This window comes from Peromyscus eremicus, unplaced genomic scaffold (assembly GCF_949786415.1).
Source record: "Peromyscus eremicus unplaced genomic scaffold, PerEre_H2_v1 PerEre#2#chr22_unloc_1, whole genome shotgun sequence".
Taxonomy (NCBI): domain Eukaryota; kingdom Metazoa; phylum Chordata; class Mammalia; order Rodentia; family Cricetidae; genus Peromyscus; species Peromyscus eremicus.
Window position 1 is genome coordinate 7,027,405 of NW_026734286.1, and position 15,596 is coordinate 7,043,000.

At 45.3% G+C, this 15,596-nt stretch overlaps 1 protein-coding gene across 1 annotated transcript; it reads right to left on the bottom strand.

The window, feature by feature from the left end:
• Window positions 1-4,614: 4,614 nt before the first annotated feature.
• LOC131900834 (interleukin-27 subunit beta-like) lies at window positions 4,615-8,964 on the bottom strand. The gene is made up of 6 exons (XM_059252170.1): window positions 8,898-8,964; window positions 8,185-8,308; window positions 7,745-7,914; window positions 5,508-5,618; window positions 4,992-5,047; window positions 4,615-4,770 (listed from the first exon to the last, which is right to left on the bottom strand). Exons 1-6 carry the CDS (start codon window positions 8,962-8,964, stop codon window positions 4,615-4,617), a joined length of 684 nt encoding a protein of 227 aa, XP_059108153.1.
• Between the last annotated feature and the right edge of the window lie 6,632 nt (window positions 8,965-15,596).

The following is a 15,596-nucleotide window of genomic DNA, read 5'->3' on the forward strand; positions in this document are numbered from 1 at the left end:
TCTTTTTTTTTTTTTTTAAATAAAACTATTTAGCCATTTGTCTTACAATTGGTGCCCAATGTTCATGGCACAAATTCATTAATAAGCTGCTTATGCCCTTGAAGGCCCCCTGGCTCAGTCCTTAGCTACATACAGCCGAGTCTCCTTGGCTTCTCTCCTGGTGGGTGGTGGCCTCTCTCTGGATACCCATCTCCAATTGCTACAAGACTAAGTAAGCTGCCTTGAAACTCCCTCGAATGTCTACTGTTCTATGAACTCAGAAAACTTGGTGAGTCAATTAAAATATCCTAAAGGGAGAAATTAGTTAAAAGAGAAATTTATCCACATTTAAAATATGGGAAACATATTTACAATGGGGGGTATTTGGTTTCTGACAACACATTAGGCAGTCTGAAAATAGAAGAATTTACATGAGGATAATTAATGTTGATGGGTTTTACATAATGTCAATTATGAATATTATTTGTTGGGTCATTTTTATTTTAGCATTAAAAAGGTTGTTTAATTTGAGTGCCAAGATAAAGGTTTTAGAAAAACTTGTTAAAACAGTCATAGAAAAATTCAGACCCAGACAGAAGAATTTAAATGTGAACCTATCTCAACATTGAATTATACGATTACAGAGAAACATCTGGTTTTCAAACAATCAACCTTAATCTATCCAGTACCCTTACAGGAACTGCCAAATGCTCAAGGCTGTGTATGAGCTAACTGGACTCCAGTGGAAATGTTAGATTTGAGGAGATTTAAAGAAGCTATAGTCTCATATTGTATACATTCTCCACTTTTAAAGCAGATGTTAAACTCTTGGCCTCCTTGTAATAGAATTATTCTCTCAGGACTAGAAAGATTTGGTTACAGCTGTCCTAGAGGCTGGGCCACAGTTACAATGGAGCACCTGGTGGAAAGAGGAGGCTAAGACTATAGAACAATGATGTAGGGCTAGTGGTTTTGAAATTTCCCAAGATCAACTACTTGGAGAAGGTGATTAATGGAATTTTCCCAAGTTCCAGCTGTCAGATAATTCCTGGCAGAGTCTCTTTCCAGAGGGGAAGATGCTGTGTTGGGTGTGGGGAATCCGAGGGAAAGGAATCTATGTACACTATGCTTTTTTGTCTGTTTATGACAAAACTCTATCTATACAGCTTCAGTTCTGTCCTGAGTCTCGGTTCCTCTATGTCCCTATCTTTTCTGTCTCCTCATAACCCTGGTAATAACTAAGCCCTTATGCTTTTGGTTTCATCTTTGTCCTCTGTTCCTTCAACTTCCCTCTGTCCATCCTTTGTCCTTACCCCTGACCCTGATAAACTCTACAAGAGATCTGCTTTACCCTCTACAGAATCTCTATTCCTCTCTTCTGTGTCTGCCTGTAGAATTCTGCTCCAGTCCTTACTGCACCTGGTTATGCAAAAAGCCTTATTGTCCTCAATCTGGCTGCCATGCCCCTAGGCCTGAAGGAAGGGGATAATCTGAGCCTCATTTGCACAAGAAACAAAGCTATACATCTAGGATCCAGGTTGCCTCTGAATGGACATTTTACCTTAGTTCAGGGGCTTCAGGCACCTAGCAGGTGGTCTGGTAGCCATTCTGTTCTTTGCTTGCCTTTCAATGCTTTGTTTGGGGCTGGCCCTATTTTTGGATGTGGCTCAAAGGAAATATTTGCAAAAGGCAGATACCCAATTCAATTGCAAAAAAAGGGAGTCAGCAGCTCAGGTAGAAAGTTGTACCTATGTGACTTTATCCAAGTACTTTGAGCACATATGCCTGAGACGGAGTTCCACACACACAGGTTTGAGAATTATGAGCACAAGGAATTCATATCAAGATGCAGCTGAATATTGAAGCTGTATAACACTAAATATTCCTTGATAAATGACTTCCCATTTGATGGACCATGGGTTGGTCAAAGTATATACTTATCATATACAGCTGGACTCCCTGTATCATTTCCTTGTGGCTCACCACAGTGATTATGGTGATAATAAAAAGACAATCTTTATATGATGACCACACCCTAATTTTCTGCTGAATGGCAGCCCTGAGTGCTTGGAACAGACTTGAAGAAGCAGGAAAGAAATTGAGTCATTTACGAGAGTTATACAGGGCCCAAAAGAAACCTTCACAGATTTCTTACAAAGGCTGTCTTCAGCAGTAAATAGAATGATACCAAATTCAGAAGCTAGACAGATAATAATTGAATCTCTGGCTTTTAAAAATGCCAATGCAGCATGCAAAAGGATAATTAGGCCATTAAAGGCAAGATCAGTACCCTTGGAATAATAGATCAGAGATACAATTAATATTGAATCTCATGATGATGATACTTGTACAGGAGAGGTGATTTCCTGAGGACTGAAGAAAAATGTCAGATACTTTAATTATGGTAACAAGGTCACCTAAAAAGGGACTGTAAACGGCATTCCTAGAAATGTTTCTTCAAGGAACAATGGCAGCAGAACGCCCCTCCCTTCTGGATTATGCAGAAGGTGTGGTAAAGGCAAACAGTGGACTCATGATGTAGATCAATAAGGGACAGAGAAGGTCATCCTTTGCCTTTGCCATTGGGAAATTCCCTGATGGTCCTCTTGACTGGCCTCTTGCAGGCCCACATGGCAAATTCAGTTCAGTCCTTTCCTGCCATTGTAGAAGAAAACCCCTCCTAGAGCAATTAAATATCCAAATGCTTATTGTAAAAAATCCTAGTGCTTGGGGTGATAGAAGAGCTACAGCAGAGAGAACAAAAATTGCAGGAAAAACCGTAAAGTGAATTTTTTGACAAACTTCTATAAATGAACAAAGACCAAAAATTAAAAATATGAATAAATGATGTTCTTATTGAGGATCTTGTAGACACAGGTGTGGATGTAACAATAATTGCACCAGAATCTTGTATCCAGATTGGCCTCTTCAGGAGGTAAATGTTCAGCTTTTGGGATTGGAACATTATCTCAAGTGAAACAACATAAGATGGGTCAAATATATAGGGTTAGAAAGACAGACAGGAAAATGAAAAGCGTATGTGGCTAACATAGCTATGAATTTATAGGGCTGTGATTCATTACAACAGTAGAATACCCAGATTAACATTCTTCCAGTCTCAGAAACAAACCACAAACTAACACATGTTTCTGAGAAAAATATTAGAAGATATTATAAGGAACAGTCAGCAGCCATCCAGATTGTACAAGAACAGGGCACAACAGCTGCTGATCTTTCAAAGACCCTATCAGCCCTGCCTTTAAAATGGTTAACAGACAAGTAAGTCTGTATGGGTTCAGCAATGGCCTTTAACAACAGCCCCTCACCTGGGAACCTAGGCAGGGGCTCCTTCTTGAGCCATTCCCACAACTCTACTCGTCCTCCTTCTCCTCCTCCTCCTCCTCCTCCTCCTCCTCCTCCTCCTCCTCTTACTCCTCCTCCTCCTCTTATTCTTTTTGAGATAGGGTCTCCATGCTGGTCTTTACCTTCCCACCATTCTTTTCCTCTGTCCTCATTTGGACAAGGCTGGTCTGCATCCTGTTTGGCCCTCAGTTGGGTAAACAGTTGTGTGTGTGTGTCCCCGCATTCACCTACTGATAACTCTCCTCCCTCTTTTCTGTGGCATGGCCGGTGATGGGAACCCGGGCCTTACACCTTGCTTTATCCCCTCCCTTTCTCCCACCGTGTGCTCCCTGATCCTTCTACTTTTAGGCATTGTACCATGTAGAATTCCTTCCAAGGCTCCTGAACCTTGAGCCATATCAACTTCTTTTCGTCATAAAGGTCTTGTTTGAGGGTCGTGGGCGCTCCAACACAGACAACCCACCACCTCGCTCACTCAGGGGACAAGATGGACAAAGGGCTGGAGAGGTGGCTCAGTGCTCAACAGCACAAGGGCCGCCAACCCAGCTGCCACACCGTGCTCCTGTGACTCCAGCTCAGGGCTCTGTCGCCCTCTTCTGTGCACCGTAGACACATGCACATCTTTGAAAATAAAATGAAAATATTTAAGTTTCAGAAAAGACAATTTTAATAATAATTCTTGTCTGGCGGTTGTAGCGTAAGTCTTTAATCCCATGTCTCGGGAGGCAGAGACAGGAGAGAATGTCTGTGAGTTCGAGGCCAGCCTGGTTTAGGACAGCCAGGCACACACAAGTCCTATCTCGAACTCTGCCCTCCACCTGTCTCCCAACACCCTCTGCCCCATAATGATAATAATTTTGTTTTGTTTTGTTTTGTTTTCCAGACAGGGTTCTCTGTGTACCCTTGGCTGTCCTGGAACTCACTCTGTAGGCCAGACTGCCCTTGAATTGATAGAGATCCACCTGCCTCTGCTTCCCGCGTGCTCTCCCAAGTGCTTGGATTAAAAGTGTGTTATCCCACTACTAGGATTATAATTCTTATTTAATTAAAATTTCTAATCAAATCACATTTGCAGTTCTCATAGTCTGGCCCAGATGGAAGGAAAAATACCGTCTCCACAGGTTTGGAAATCGATTTCCAGAGAGGTCAAGTCAGTTGTTCAATGCTGCCAACCATCCCAGCAGGTGCAGTCAGGACTCGAACCCAGGCCAGGCCACCCAGTCACTTTGAAGTAGATGACATCAGTTCTGCTATCAAGGATCCAGTCCCTCTTCAGGGATTCTGGGGCATCCTCTCCACTTGCCCGGGGAGGCTCCAGTCACTTGGTTTCCCATAGTCCATGAGGTCCTGGGCTGACACCTGGACCAAGTACTTGGCATGGGGCTGTGTGGCCCTCAGGATGAAGGTCGTGGCTTCAATGGGTCCCATCTGGGAGGAGAGAGGAGGTGGTGGTGGGTAGGATCACGATGCACTGGGAGCTAGGTAGCCTGTTTCCTGGGTAAAGTGCCTGCTGTGATTTCCAAACCCCAGCACTCATGCAAGGCAGCTGCAGAGTCATGTGACATCAGCACTGCCACAGAGAGGCGGGAGGTGGAGACCTGAGGATGCCCAGGGGAATCCTGTCTCACCCTTTCCTAGCTCCCTCTCACCTGGTTGAAGTGGGAGGCTCCATGATACCAGATGCGGTATTTGAGAGAGAACATGTGTAGCATGAATTTTAAAGGGCCTTATTAATAAAAACAAACCTGACGCCAGGTATTGGGGTGAATGCTGGAAGATCAGAGAAGCAGAACAAGCCACAGCTTCCTCACCTTGGTAAGCTTCTGAGTCCTTATCCAAATGGATCTCAGCTGAACTGCTTCTTGAAAGCCTGAAAGTTTAACCACCTAAAAGCCTTTATGGTCTTTATGCCTTTATATACCTTTCTGCTTTCTGCCTTCACTCCCTGGGATTAAAGGTGTGAGTCACCATGCCTGGCTGTTTCCAGTGTGGCCTTGAACTCACAGAGATCCAGGCGGATCTCTGCCTCTGAAATGCTAGGATTAAAGGCATGTGTACCACTATTTTCTAGCCTCTATATCTAGTAGTTGTTCTGTTCTCTGATCCCAGATAAGTTTATTAGGGTGCACAATATTTTGGGGAGCACAATACCACCACAAATATATCTGAAAAAAGCCAGGAGGCAGGGGGATGCCAGGGCACCTGCAGACTCTGTCCTGCTGTGTGCCTTCCCAGGCCATGGGCAGGCAGGGCTGGGGTGGAGAGATCAGGCTTGACTGTGGGTAGCAGGAAGTGGGGTCAGGAGTGGCTCAGCTGGTTCATCCATCACACACTGATTTCCGCCTTCATTCATTCATGCATTCGCTTGCCTTTGGACATCATTCATGTATTTGCTCTGTTTATTTACTCATCCATTCATACCATCAGTTCATTCCTTCGCTTGTTCATTCAACCCTTCACTAATTCCTTAACTTAGTCAGCAGCTCACACACACATTTATGTATTGCTTGGTTCACATGTAGATCTATTCACTGATTCAGTAACTCGTTCATTGTAATGGATTCATTCACTGAATCCATTAGTTTCTTCACTTATCCATTTGTACACTCATTCATTCATGCTTTATTGCACCATTAAGCCATTCAGATATTCATTTCCTCACTCATTAGGTCCTTAACTCATTCACTGTATCCATGCATTTGTTCATTCACTCATTCATGCATTCATTATGCACTCATGTCAGTCATGCATTCATTCATTCACCCATTTGCTCAAGGAGCAAGCATTTGTTAAATTGCCATCGTCACTGCTGATGGAAGTCATGACAGACAAAAAGAAAATTTCAGAGAGAAAGTTCCTAATAGGCTGAAGGTTGTAGCTTGAGTTTTCCTGCCTGGCCCACAGTCAGGGCAAATCTCTCTCACCTGCCAGTCCCACAGCCACTCAGACCCAGGCAAGTAAACACAAAGACTTATATTGGTTACAAACTGAATGGCCGTGGCAGACTTCTTGCTAACTGTTCTTACAGCTTAAATTAATCCATTTCTATAAATCTATACCTTGCCACGTGGCTCATGGCTTACCGGCATCTTCACATGCAGTTTGTCATCATGGTGGCTGGCAGTGTCTCTCTGACTCAGCCTTCCACTTCTCAGCTTTATTCTCCTCCTTGTCCCGCCTATACTTCCTGCCTAGCCAATGGCCAATTAGTGTTTTATTTATTGACCAATCAACAACACATTTGCCATACAGAACATCCCACAGCAGAAGGGCTTTTCCAAGACACCATTCTGATAACCCAAGACTGTGCTGGAGGACATCAGTGCATCCTCAGAGAGTATTACATTTCTCTGTCTCCTCTAGAACACTGCTTCATGCCAACACAAGGTCTACACCATAAGCCATCTCCCTACCCCTCGCTGGCCGTCAGCACCCACAGATCTCCTTGTGTCTCTGGATCCCCTGTCCTGGAGACCACGCTGTGTGGTTTGTGTCTGGGTTGCTCACTGAGCACTGTGTCCTCAAGGTCCCTCCTCACTTCTTCAGGGATGAGTGATGTCCCCAGTGTAGACAGATGGACATTGTGTGTCCATCCATCCACAGGAAGACCTGTGGCATGGTCTGCCCCCTTCTGGATGCTGTGAATAAGGTTGCCAAGGATTTGTAGGGATGAACATTTTTATTTTTAAAAATTTTTTTTTTTGGTTTTTCGAGACAGGGTTTCTCTGTGTAGTTTTGTGCCTTTCCTGGAACTTGCTTTGTACACCAGGCTGGCTTCAGACTCACAGAGATCCGCCTGCCTCTGCCTCCAGAGTGCTTGGATTAAATACATGCGCCACCACCGCCGGCGAACATTTTTATTTCTGGGAGTGGAGTTTTCAGATCATGTGGAGACTCCATGTTTAACCCTTTGAGGGTGGTGTAGCCTTTCCCTGAACTTCATTGTTCTCTCTCTCTCTCTCTCTCTCTCTCTCTCTCTCTCTCTCTTTGTAGTGACAGGGTCGTGGGGTTCTTGACCCCGACTTACCTCAAACTGGCTCTGTAGACCACGAAGGCCTTGAACTCTGAGAGATCTGCCTACCTTTGGGATTAAAGCCCTCTGCTCCACCCTGGCTTTTGTCCTCTCTTAACCGTGATTGTCACTCGTGTTTAATAATATACTTTTTTGGGGGGTGCAGGGGGCTTCATCAATGAGCTGACCTGCAATCAGAGACCTAAGAAGGCCAACTAACAAAGCCATGCAAACCCCTGGTGAAGGATGGAGCCTGGGGTGTGGGGAAGTAACAGGAGGCAAGTGAGGCTGGAAGAGAGCCTGAGGAGGGAGGCTGCGGGGACTGGCAGGACTGGGGGGCCCTCGTGGTGAATGGTGGGGACTGGGAATGGCGTGAGTGACAGAACTCACTGATCTGCTCAGCCACAAAGGCCAGGAGGCCTCTGCTGGGGTGCACTGCCATGACATTTAACATGTGGGGCACCATGGAGAACAGGTGCACGTGGGGGATGATGCACCGAGTGGCCTGGGGGTTTGGCTGTAGGCAGGGCCGGCTCTGCTGCTGGGCGGCCACGCCTAGCCTGCGTGGGAAGTACCGTGGGTGTCACGAAGGGCACCGGGTGTTCATGCGGGCCCAGTCCACCCACAGCTGACTATGGATCTGGACACACTCAGGGAATACTGGGGGTGTGGATTCTGAAGAACTCCTTAGGTTATCGACACCCCACACTCGTTCTGTTATTTAGGAGACAGGCCCCTGTGGATCTCAGGATGCCTCTGACTCTGAGTGGAGCGGGACAATGGAATCTCTTGGTTCCCTACTTCATCCTGGCCCCTCTCCATTCTCTGACCTGTAAGTGGCGATGAAGGACGTGGCCATCGTGGAGTTGGGAGCCCCCAGCGGCGTCCAGGAGCAGTCCACAGCCACGGGGTACCGAGAGGCAAGGCATCGCACCCTGGGCTGGCTCAGAGCAGCTAGGGCGGGAGAGACAGGAGCATGAGCTTCCAGGAGCCTAGAGGGTCTCTGTCATGCATGGAAGCATGAGCTCCCACACCTACTACGACCCCCCAGGGCCTCAAATGATCCATTTTCTAGATAAGAAAAGTGTTTTTCTTTCTCTTTCTTTTTCTTTTTTAAAATGTTTTTAAGGAGGATCTCATGTAGCCTAGGGTGACCTCAACTCACTATGTAACTGCGGATGACCTTGAACTCCTAAGCTTCCTAACTTAACCTCCTGAGGGCTGCCTGACAGATGTGCACCATCATACCCAGCATCGCCTAGCATTTCTGATCCACAGTTGAGTCACAAAGGTGAAACTTGGGCATTGCTGAGAGTCAACTGTCTATCTCCACAAACCTCTAAGCTCAAAGGTACCTCTGCCTGGATAAATGAGGCTTTGCCCCTCTGTGTCTCAGTTTCCCCATCCCTATAGCAGAATGGGAACAGGTCCCACCGGTATAGGTAGGTGTGAGATCCCACCCAACTCCAGATGTGACCTGAGACTGAAAATAAAGGGTTGGTCCCCATGGCCCAGGTGCCCCATCCCCAGAGTGCCCACCTACCTGTCCCTGCATTACCAGGGGAGCAGCTTGCCCAGAGGGTGAGTGACAGGAGGAGCCGCTGGGACATGCCTGTGAATCTGTTCTCTAGGGTTGAGGACAGGGGCAAAGGACTAGGAACCTCAGAGGGAGCCTGGCCCTGGGTGAGGACCTGCCCAGTGGGGCTCTGTCATCCAGTGTGTGGAGCAGAAGACAGCTGCAAGGTGAAGGGATCCCCGGCTCTGTCAGCAGCTGCCTGGTGTGTGAGTGTGAAAGGCCTTGATGATGGGTTAGGGGGAGGGCCCCAAAAGGGAGAAGTCACTGTGTGGCCTTACTTCCTGCTGATGGGGACACCCCAGGGAGGTGGGTGAGGCAGAGGACAGATGTGGGAGAGGAGGGGAGCAAGAAAGAGAGAGACAGAGAAAGAGGGACAGAAAGAGACAGGGGACACTGGCCCAGAGACTGATCTAGTGCAGGGTGGTGGCCCTGTTACCACCCACATGTCCCCAAAACTGTGTCAGGGCCCAGATAACAGAGGCAACTGCTATCCCAGGTAGTCCCCAGCCTCAGGGACACTCTGAACTGTGCAGGACACCTGCTCAGAACACCCAAGGGAACCCCGGGATAGACTGGAGTCCTGGGAAACTCCAGGCCACACCCCTCTCTTCAGCATCAAGAGAGCCTGCCACGCCCACGACGGTGTCGCCTGCATGACAAATGCCTTGGATGAGGTGGTTACATGGGAAAGGGGGACTGGCGGCCCTCGGGTCTATGCCCCCGGCGACCCCTTATCAATCTGCCTGAATCATGGTGCCAGGCTACTCGGAACCACGCAAAATCTGCTTGCAGAGGCTGGCTGGCACTCTGCCTTTTTTCTCTTTGCAGCTGTGACTATTGCTGTTTCCTTGTGTATTGATTTCAGGAAGTTAACTCTCAGTGTTCCTGATGTGCCCCATAAAGAGAATAATGATTCCTCAAAAGTGGCCTCAATACCCCCACCTATAATTCAAGCTTTTAGGCAAACAGTTAAAGAGGGTCCTAGAAGTTTGGGGGAATTTATGAATGATTCAGAGCAAAAAGAACTTATGACTCAGAGGGATGAAGAGTCTAGCGAAGAAAAAATGAAAGTAAAAGTCCAGGAACTCATAAACAATCCACACGCATAGCCAACAGTAACTACAAGGAAACAGTTACAGAAATTAGCCATTGCTACAAGAATTATCCAGGGACAAATAGAGTTTCTCATCAAGGGTCGGTGGTGGCAACCCCCTAACTTTAATCCTAGATATAATAATTATTTGGAGCCATTGCCCTTTACGGGAGCTTATGATAAACATGGGAACCGATGGGTGAATCATAATAGTATGAAAACAGAATGGCATAAGTTACAGTTCATGGAAAGATTAGCTAGGTCCCAACCCCCTTGGTGCCTTCTCACCTGCAGACAAAGGTTAAATATTTTCACACAAATGAAACCATGGTTAGAACGATGGTGGGAAGGGTTTAATTTTGATACAAAACAAAGGTTTAATAATTATGTAGGGCTGGGCGGTGGTGGCACATGCCTTTAATCCCAGCACTCGGGAGGCAGAGGCAGGCCGATCTCTGTGAGTTCGAGGCCAGCCTGGGCTACCAAGTGAGTCCCAGGAAAGGCGCAAAGCTACACAGAGAAACCCTGTCTCGAAAAACCAAAAAAAAAATACCAAATAAATTATGTAGAAGGAAAACTTCAGCTAGTGCCGTAATGTTCTCTGTCTGGATGAGGAACCACAATAGAGGAAATAAAGCCTGTACTCATGAGATCTGTTAATCATTCTGAGAAAATTGTGTGACCACATTGTTAATTCTATGTCTATCGTCCCACTGACCGATTGCCATGTTTCGTCAAATGAATGTATAAAAAACACTGCTTGATCTGAGTAAAATTGCAGCAGCTTCACAGTATACTCTCGTGTCTGTGTCTGTCTGTCATTCACCGAATCTCACTTATCCTGAGTACTTTCAACCTGTTCTCCCTCGGTCTGGTGTTCCTACTGAGACCCAGTCCGCGGCAGGTGGCGCCCGAACAGGGACATGAAGGACAGGTAATTTCTATTCCCCTTTTTCTCTTTTCTTCATAAGTAGGGATCGGCTCCTGTCAGGGTTCTGCAGACCCGCCGGTAAAGGCTCACCGGTTAAGCACAGGTAATCCAGAAGGTAAGCATGGGGCAGCACCTATCTAAGGAGGACAAATTATTTGCATCTGTGATAAGACATATGTTGGCAGAAAAGGGCTTGAAGGTAACACCAGAGGCCTTGGCAGAATTCCTTAAACTCGTGAAGGAATTGTGTCCCTAGCTCACAGAGGATGGCAGCCTGACACTGACGGAATGGAGGAAGATAGGGAAGGCTATGCACAGATATGCAAAAGAAAAGGGAGAAGAAAAATTGCCTGCATGTGCTTACCCCCTCTGGTTACAAATCAGAGAGATCTTATCAAGAACTTCTGACTTAGAAGGACTGGAGGAAGAAATAGCCTCCCTCAAGGGCGATAAGCCGCCTAAGCAGTATGGCACCACTAATAGCAAGAGAACTGTCATTGGGGCTGGAATAGAGGATGATGAGGATGGAGATGATTGGGACTTAGCCGAGGAAATGGCTAAGTAAGATCTGGAGGATGACTTTAGGGATCATCAGCGATACCCTCCTATGACTGCTTTCCCTGTTAAAACAGGGCCTAGGCCTGTGTCTGCACCTAGGAAAAGACCACCCATGCCTCCGTTTGGTTTTCGGGGAGTGATGGATGAGGCACACAGGACGGGGGATACTACTTTCGCCCTGCCGGTTGCAGAGACTTTTGATGGAGAAGAGCCGCAGTGGGAACCGCTACCATTGAAAACGTTAAAAGAATTACAGGCCGCGGTTAAGTCCGTGGGCCCTTCAGCTCCATACACCATACAAGTAGTAGATATGGTTGCTAGCTTGTGGTTAACACCTTATGATTGGCATCAAACTGCTAGGGCTGTATTGTCTCCTGGGGATTATATTCTCTGGAGGACTGATTACGAAGACAGATCAAAAGAAACAATAATAACTATGACTAAAAAGAAAGGCACAAAACCAACCATGGATATGTTACTAGGGACAGGTAAATATGCAACGCCTCAGTCTCAGTCTGTTTTGCCTTGTGATGTCTTGGAGGCTATTACTAGCAATGCAGTCACTGCTTGGCGTCGCATTCCGCCTCCCGGGACAAAGAGCACGGTGTTATTAGGGATTATACAAGGGAATAAAGAAACATATCAAGCCTTTATCTCTAGACTTGAGGAAGCAATACATAGAATGCTACCCCCTTCAGAGGGATGGACATGCTTCTAAAACAGTTAGCCTGGGAAAATGCCAATACCCTTTGTAAAGACTTAATTAGGCCCGTCAGGAAGACAGGCTCATTACAGGATTATATAAAAGCATGCATGGATGCCTCACCAGCCGTAGTGCAAGGAATGGCCTATGCTGCAGCAATGAAAGGACAACGATTTAATGCCTATGTTAAGAAAATAAGTAGCGGAGGGGCTGATAGCTCCCCGACCTGTTATAAGTGTGGAAAATCAGGGCATATGCAAAAGGAATGCCCGAATGCTGAGAATAGAGGAGGAAGAGCTCCTCCTGGCATTTGCCAACGATGCAAAAAAGGGAAGCATTGGAGAAATGAATGCAAGTCAAAGTTCACTAAGGAGGGAGTTCCCCTTAAGCCGGACAGTCAGACAAAAAACTAGCTTCGGGGCTCCCCCTTAGCCCCGAGAAAGAAAAGGGGAATGTCCAAAAAAAAAGTACAGTTAACACCAGGGCTAAACCCTGCTGCGCCAGAATTCACTGTCCATAACCTGCCTAGAGCTACTCCAGAGAATACTGGATTAGATATATCATGTCCTCAGGACTTGCTCCTGTCCCTGTGGGATGGGGTAACAGTCATAGATACAAAAATTACAGAAACCCTGTCACCACAAACGGTAGGATTAATTTTGGGGAGAAGCTCTAATACTGCTACCAGCTTTGAAGTACTCCCTGGAGTGCTAGATGCAGATACCTTAGGTACAATAAAGGTGATGATTAGGCCTTTAAAAGAAACCATTCAATTACACAAGGGACAGAGAGTCGCACAGGTTGTTCTACTCCCCTACATAAAAATGCCTAACCCTATTATAAAAAGCCATAGGGGATCAGGACAGTTTGGCTCTTCAGACTCTGTAGAAGGAGTCAATTGGGTACAAGATTTAGGACAACGACCCTTTAAGACAATCACCCTGGATGGCAGGAGCTTCCAAGGACTCTTGGACACAGGTGCTGACAGGACCTGCATAGCAGGAAAGGATTGGCCTTCTTCTTGGCCAACACACAGAACAGGATCCTCCCTTATGGGATTAGGGATGGCTTCCGGAGTAATGCAGAGTTCAAAGCTTTTAAAATGACAAACAGACAGTAAAGAAGGGTTTATACAACCTTATGTGCTACCCTCTCTACCATTTACCCTATGGGGAAGAGACTTAATGGAGTCACTTGATGTGCATTTAGTAACAGGAAGTTCTGAGCTGGAGCATAGGGGCCACTGCAAAAGATCTCTATACAGACTCTATACAGTGGAAGTCTGATCAGCCTGTATGGGTTAGTCAGTGGCCCCTGACACACACACAAAAAAATACAGGCGTTAGAACAGCTGGTATCAGAACAATTGGAAAAAGGGCATATAGAAAAATCTAATAGCCCATGGAATACTCCTGTTTTTGTCATAAAAAAGAAATCAGGAAAATGGAGACTACTACAAGATTTAAGAGCAGTAAATGCTACAATGGAGGATATGGGGGCCCTACAACCAGGACTCCCATCCCCTGTGGCAGTACCGAAGGACTGACACATTATAGTCATTGATCTACAAGATTGCTTTTTTACAGCTGGGCGGTGGTGGCGCACGCCTTTAATCCCAGCACTTGGGAGGCAGAGCCAGGAGGATCTATGTGAGTTCGAGGCCAGCCTGGGCTACCAAGTGAGTTCCAGGTAAGGCGCAAAGCTACACAGAGAAACCCTGTCTCAAAAAACCAAAAAAAAAAAAAAAAAGATTGCTTTTTTACAATAAGATTACAGCCTCAGGATTGCCCTAGATTTGCCTTTAGCATACCCTCAGTTAATTTTAAGAGACCTTATAGACGCTTTCACTGGAAAGTCTTACCCCAAGGAATAAAGAACAGTCCTTCATTATGTCAAAAATTTGTGGATATGGCCCTTTTACCCATAAGAAAAACTTTTCCCTCTACATATATTATTCATTATATGGATGATATATTATTGGCTCATAAAAATAAAGATACAACAAAAAAAATTCTCAAAGAGACAATTAGTAGTTTAATAGCTTATGGCCTTGTCGTGGCTCCAGAAAAAATTAAAAAAAATAGTCCACTTAGTTATCTGGGACAATGGATAGGGGACAATTACATAACAACTCAAAAGGCATCTATCAGAGTAGATAAATTAAAGACCCTCAGTGATTTTCAAAAATTGTTGGAAAATATAAATTGGGTAAGAAAATATTTAGATGTCACAACAGGTCAATTAAGCCCCCTGTATCAAATATTACATGGAGAAGCTCACCCAAGGTCAATAAGACACTTAACTCCTTTAAAACATATAGAGCAGGCTTTAGAAAGAGCTAAAGTACATCAAGTAGACTATTTGATTCCATGGTATTTAATTGTTTTTGCCACAGATTATACTCCAACAGCTTGCCTATGGCAGGAAGGTGTATTGGAGTGACTACACCTACCACACAAACATAAGAAGGTACTCATATCTTATCCCTCTCTTTATGCACAACTTATATATAAGGGCAGAATTAGGTCTAGAGAATTGTTTGGCAAGGGACCGGCCTTTGTAATTATACCCTATAATAAAGAACAATTAGAACTCTTATTACAAAAATCAGAAGATTGGTGTCTCTCCTTAATGGAATACCTAGGACAAATCACCTTTCATTACCCCAAAGGCCCTCTTATTAAATTCATAAAAGAAGTTCCTCTTATATTTCCAAAGATATGTGTTTCTCAACCTCTAGCAGAGGATATTGTCGTTTTTACAGATGGGTCAACAAATGTGAGGTCTGCGGTATACTCAAAAGGGAAAGAACCTTTAATAAAAATTGTACCGCAGACAACAGCTCAGCAAGCGGAAATACGTACAGTTCTGCTTGCACTTAGACATTTTCCCCAGACCCTTAACCTTTATACAGACTCAAAGCATGTGGTTAATTTATTTCCTGCCATAAAAACAGCGAGTTTAACAGGTTCTTCTACTATTAAGCCTCTGCTTAAGGAACTGCAAGCTCTGTTATGGCAAAGAACAAAGAAACTTTTCATAGGACATATTCGGGGTCATACAGGGTTACCAGGACCCCTGAGCCATGGTAATCACATGGCTGACTTATTAACTAGAATTAATCTCCTTACAGTACAGGAGGCACAAGAAAGTCATGCTTTGCATCATCGAAATGCTAATGCATTAAAACAAGCTTTTCAGATAACTAGAGAACAAGCTAGACATATAGTTAAGGAGTGCGCTCATTGCCCTCCACAAAATCAGAATTTAAAGATGGGAGTTAATCCTAGGGGATTAAAGCCTCTTACATTATGGCAGATGGACGTAACCCATATTCCTTCCTTTGGGAAGATGAAGTATGTTCATATAACAATGGATACA